The 5,934-nt window shown below is 40.4% G+C and overlaps 1 protein-coding gene across 1 annotated transcript; it reads right to left on the bottom strand.

Moving 5' to 3' along the window:
• Positions 1-1,993: 1,993 nt before the first annotated feature.
• LOC147735059 (olfactory receptor 5J3-like) lies at positions 1,994-2,932 on the bottom strand. The gene has a single exon (XM_086952586.1). It carries the CDS (start codon positions 2,930-2,932, stop codon positions 1,994-1,996), a length of 939 nt encoding a protein of 312 aa, XP_086808712.1.
• Between the last annotated feature and the right edge of the window lie 3,002 nt (positions 2,933-5,934).

The following is a 5,934-nucleotide window of genomic DNA, read 5'->3' as shown; positions in this document are numbered from 1 at the left end:
CCTGGTTGCTGTTTTCTCGATGTCTTTGGTTCCTTTTCTCCTCCCCACTGGGCACCGGATTGGTCTTCCTTGCACACATGTTCTCTTTGGACTGACTCCGATCCCGGACCCACCGTAGTTTCACCCTGGGAAGGGGAAGGACAGTTCGTCATTAGTGTCTTCTTTGTTCAGGGGCTCTCCTCTATGTCCGTGGCACACGGAAACCAGGGAAAGTGATTTAGTGGCACGTCATGGCTTCGGGGGGGAGGTTAATTGTTGGACTTTTGTTTTTTTGAAGAGTTTTATATAGCACGAACTTGACCCGAATCGTGTATCAGAGCAATTTACATAGCACCAGTTACGTTACATGAGGACACACATTCATTTTTGTTAGGCACGGGGAGATTAAGTGATTTGCCCAGAATTACAGGAGGTTTACCGAGACTCAAACCCAGTTCCCCAGGTCCAAGGTCGAGCACCCTAGCCATTAGGCAAGGAGCCTATGGTCAGATAAGGATACCCAAACACATATAATGACTGTATATCTCTATGGTCATGCAGCGAGCCAACCATTGAATGGTGTCAGTGATGGTATTGTGCTTGAGAAAACTTGTACTTCTATAATCCATAAATGACTTCAAAACAGATGATTTACCTATTTAAATACTTGCCACAGAGGGTGGAATAGTTGGGGATGGTGAGACGGATGCAGATCTTAACAAGTGTCCAGATTCCTTACCAATTACAATGTGAGCACCCACCATAATGAATCACTTGACTGGTACTGCAATCCAAAGGGCCTTCTGAACTGTCCAATAAGCATCTAAGCATATCCATATCAAAGAATCAGCAGTCCTCCTCATGTGTGCATCACACCATGTTAGACAAAAGTAATTGTGAGCTGTAGTGAAGTTCCCTCATCCTGACACAGCTGTATAGATTTTTACATGACGCGCTTGCAATGTAAGCTGGTCCTATATGCAGCTTCACTTGCTGCTGTTTTGTGATCTAAGTCTAAATGTGTCATTGTGCAGGTTTCAAAAACTGTTCTAATTTTGCAACTGGTATTTTTTCAAATTGGTAGTGACCTATGTAATAGGAGGCTGGTTCATTGAATTCTGATTCCGAGACGGTTGCATACTGACAAAGCTCATTAAGATTCATGAGGAAATTCACAAATTGCTGGTCAGTCCAATACTGTTAATTTGTTTAAATTAATAAAATATTTTTGAAACACAAATAGCTCATTTTTTTGTAATTTCAAATTTACTCCAGCTGAAACTTTTACAAAACTTGAGAATGGGGAAGGAGTCAAATTGGCACCCCCTACCTTTGTGAAGGATTCACTACCTCAGCTTGGTTGTTGATAAGTGCTGGTTGTTGATTGGTTTTTGATCAAATTATGGCTGGAAACAATTGATACATTTGATACAGAATCACTGTTTGGAAGTGATAAGCATAACACATGCTTACCAAATCGTGATTTAGTATCCAGAAGCAGATCCATTTTCCAACTCAAAAAACCTTTTTAGCTTCCTAAAATGGATCTGAAACACAGTAAACTCTATTTCAGTTTTGCAAACACTCCAATTTAGTGAATAGCAGGGTTTTCAACCACTAGAAGATTAGTAAACATGACTCCCTAATTAATTAAACTAAAATGTGTATGCCTTGTATAAAAAAATATTTTAAAAAGTTAAAAAACATAATAGCAGATCTTTTTTTTCAAGTTGATTCAATTCAAAAGATCTTTATCCGGCCGTTCTGGCCACAAAAGATAAGAACATTACATAAAAACAATTAATAATCCATCTTTATTAAAAAAAAATCTACACTTAGAATAACGTCAGAGAAAATCATAAAAGACTACAGGGCCTCAATCAGCAGATGAGAACATCCACTGGAGATGGGCACATATAATGTTAATAGCTAACCTATCTAGAACAAATTCTGGCCTCAGAAGAAGAAGTCATGTAACCATGGTGTTCAATTTTTAATCGTTTGCTGAAACTGATCATCGAGATTGGCATGGCTTGATCAATATCTTCTTCACAGCTTCTTTCACCTCATTGTTTCTCAGGCTATATATCACTGGGTTCAGAGCAGGAACCAGCACAGCATGGATGACAGCGACCACTTTGATCTTGTCTTCTGATTCTTTTGAGTGGGGCATTAACTCCATGATCAAGCAGCTGCCATAGAATAGAAAGACACAAGTGAAGTGGGAGATGCAGGTGGAGGCGGCCCGGTGTCTCCCAGCTGAGGTGCGGATCCTAAGGATGGCCTTGACTATGTGGATGTAGGAGACAATGATAACAAGGAGGGAACCTGCCACCATCATGCCACCAAATATAATCCGGACCAAATCATTTAAGAAAAAGTCTGTGCAGGATAGAGGAACAAGTACAGGGAAATCACAAGCAAAATGATTCATGACATCAGGCCCACAAAAAGATAACCGAATTAAGCAAACAGCATGAATCAGAGAGTGCAGAAAGCTTGCTATGTATGACCCTACAATCAATCGTATGCAGAGATGTGTGCTCATGTTGACCGTGTATAGCAGCGGGTTGCATATCGCGACATATCGGTCATAGGCCATTACCCCCAAGAGAAAGAACTCAGTACTGGCAAAGGCACAAAACAGGTAGGACTGGGCTATGCACCCATTAAAAGAGATTCTCTTCTCCCCAGTAACAAATCCAGCCAACAACTTGGGAGAGAGAACAGTAGACAACGAAATATCCACAAAGGACAGCTGTGCAAGGAAGAAGTACATGGGTGTGTGAAGGCGGGAACTGCACCAAACAACGAGGAGGATGCTGAAGTTTCCAAGCACAGTGAAGGCGTAGACAGAGAGGAACACTAGGAAGAGAAATACTTGTAGATGTGGGTCACCTGTGAGTCCCAGGAGAATGAACTCAGCCACATTGCTTCCGTTTCCTGGTTTCATGGCGGTGGACAATGCCATTGGTCTTTGGAAAATCAAATGAGAGCAAATATTTAAACTATGTTAGGTATCATTTCTAACATACATACGCAAATATTCCTTGATATTCAGGGTACTTTTAAGAAACAGCTTTTTTAAGTATTCATCAGATTATGGTGAATAAAACAAAAGTCTCATTTCAAGGGGTCAAGGACTCGAAACACAATTTATTCAAAATTACGTTAGTGATAAACAGTTGTACTTGTTTAGTAGTTGTGGACTGTGACCGGTTACTATTAGCTCATCCTGGTCCGTCGCAGTTTCAAATATATTTATGATTCTTATAGCTTTCTAAAGGATTCGCTATTAGGGACTCTCAAAGTGAAATGTACTGTGCAACTCATTGGGAATGGCAGACACTCACAGAGATTGCGGCCTGCTGGGGTCAGCAGACCACCCTGCTGTAACTGCTTTTTCAATAAAGCAGAATTTTTTACGTAGTACATTTTTCATAAAGGAAAACCGGTCACATTAAAGGGAGAAAGATGAAAAGGTTTTTTTGTACTTTTTTCGAGTGGGCAGGGGTCAGTGGAACCACTGCCTGTCTGAAAAGGTTGGTGCCTCCATTTACAAAGGGGAAGGGTTCTCATGAGGACCCCTGCTTGTTTGCGTATAGCTTACCACCAATTTAAAACCACATTCAAGTTATTAAACAATCCTACATCCCCCTGCGGCTCGCTATTAGGAAGGGATGCCCTCAGCACACCCCTTCCCAGTCGAAACTCTCAAACCCTGTTTTGCTAGTTGGTAATAGATTACTGACTCGCAAAATAGGGTTTGTACATTTCAAAAGCAGTTTTAGCGGTCAAAGCAAGCCTCTATGTTTGTGACTGCAAAAAACAGTTATACATCTGGGGCCAGATGTAGCAATATTAAGAAAAGCGATTACCTAAATGTGATTCTCTGTGAATCGCAATTTGAAAATCTCTATTCCTAATGTATGAAACTCATAGACTTTCATTTAGCGATTCCTAGCGAGTCACAATTCGACCTACCTGATGAACAGCGATGGTGGCTTGTAGGGGTGAACATACCATCATGTCTGTGATTCCTTCTAAATAAAGAGTGTGTTTTTTAAATGCATCCTCTTTTCCTTAAAGTAACGAAAATGAAAACATTACCGCTGCATTCTCTTTAAAAAAAAATCACAGCCATTGGGGACCCCTTCCCATTTGAGAATGGGTTACCATCTACTTAAAGTAGGAGGTAAAATGCAAATGTGTTTTCGTCAGAAAACTTTCTTACATACCACTGCAATTTGGTATTAGGAATGGATGCCCTAAACAAGCCCCTTCTTTTTTTTTTTTTAATTTTTTATTGAGTTTTTGTAGGATTGAGTTTTTGTAGGATTGAGTTTTTGTAGGATTGAGTTTTTGTAGGTAAACAAGCCCCTTCTTAGTACCAAATCGGTATGTATTTGCAATTCCAAGTTTCAATTCAGTAACGTTACCGAATTGCAATTTGGGAATGATAAATACCAAAATGCATTTTTTCAGTCCCAAATGACCTGATTCAGGAAATAGGGCAGTTTAAGACCAGAAACAAGGTTGATACATATGGCCCCTGGCGTGTGTGCAGGGGGTGGGGGGCTCTGAATATTTCCAAATAATTACAGGTCTACTTCCCAAAAATCCCTCTCCAAATGTGAGCATGAAGGTAAACAGAATATGAGTGCATAAAGTATACATTTTGATGCAAAGTTTGTCATTTCCTTGCAAAAAAAATGTTTTATGTGAATTGAATATGAGTGCACAGCGGTGCACAATACGAAAGAAGATATATCATACTGTGCATCTATAGTGAGAGTAATGTTCACAATACCAAAAAATACAAACAAAAAGTACTCACTGACACACATACAGGAAATAGAGAAATTCAATATCATGTAAAAACCAGGAAGGTGAAGGGAGAAAGGAAAGACTAAGTAAACACACACATGCACCACACAAATTAAAGATTATCCGCTGACATTCAAGAAATCCTTGAAATATCAAATATCGCACCTAAATGTGCAAATATAATTTTACATAAGGGCCACATTTGAGTACAAATATTATGCAAAATTTCACGTGGTGCAAAAATGTGTGGCTTTCATAAAATTTGCAGTTGGAATAAAAATATTGCTGAAGTCTAAATTAAACATGCAAAAAACGCCAGGAGTCTCCAGAAACAGAGCAGAGGATTGCACAGATGGTGTCACTGTCATATGTACACTGTGCACATGTTGGTTCTCATATTGGGAAATGGAAAATGCATGGGGGAAATGGTGTTTTGGCACCCCCCCTATTTTCTCAACCCCTGCTTGTCGGCTCACCCTGAAACTGCACCAAAGTTATTGCAGTTTGATTTTAATCTAAAAACTAAAGGATAAGTATCCTAGTTGTACGTTTCTAAGTCCCACGTTTTCAGGGGAGGTTGGAGAAGTCCAGTTAGATACAGCTAAGCATTCCAGTACCCCAGAAACAGCTCTTAAGGGGTAGGAGTCACTCAAGCGGAGGTCATTAGCAGGGTCCAGGGCAGGTCCATTTGTCTAATTGTGGTCTATTTTAGAGCTGATCAACTGGGCAGTTGCAGGAAAGGTTTCTTTTAGCTTTTGTATCCTAGGAGCTTGAACCGGAGATTCGTTTTGTAACCCCCAGAGTTCACTTCTTTCTCCTAGGCATAAGAGTTAGCAGATACAGTTCTTCATGGCTACACTCATGTCACAGACAGCAGGTCCATTCTTCATCAGTTCTTTCCCAGGTCCTGAAAGTGTTCTGACATGGGTGCCAAGGGTTGCCACATTTCTGCCGGCCACTTGCCTGTGGTTGTGACAAATGAGGGAAAAGTTTTCAATGGTAAGTCTACCTATGTATGCAGCTGTCCCAGTATGCAGAGATGCAAACAATTGCAGCGTTATTCTCCCTGCCAAAATCCAGCATGGGTAAAGCCTTTATCTCTGTGCAGAGCCCATGTGATAGCCCAGA

The sequence above is a fragment of the Lissotriton vulgaris genome, chromosome 1_2 (genome assembly GCF_964263255.1).
Source record: "Lissotriton vulgaris chromosome 1_2, aLisVul1.2, whole genome shotgun sequence".
In the NCBI taxonomy this organism is placed as follows: Eukaryota; Metazoa; Chordata; class Amphibia; order Caudata; family Salamandridae; genus Lissotriton; species Lissotriton vulgaris.
The sequence above is the reverse complement of the archived record's forward strand: the minus strand, read 5'-3'. Positions and strand labels throughout refer to the sequence as shown.

What these genes read in the sequence shown, in the direction of transcription:
- LOC147735059 (XM_086952586.1), bottom strand. Translation starts at nt 2,932, where the DNA reads ATGAAACCAGGAAACGGAAGCAATGTGGCTGAGTTCATTCTCCTGGGA.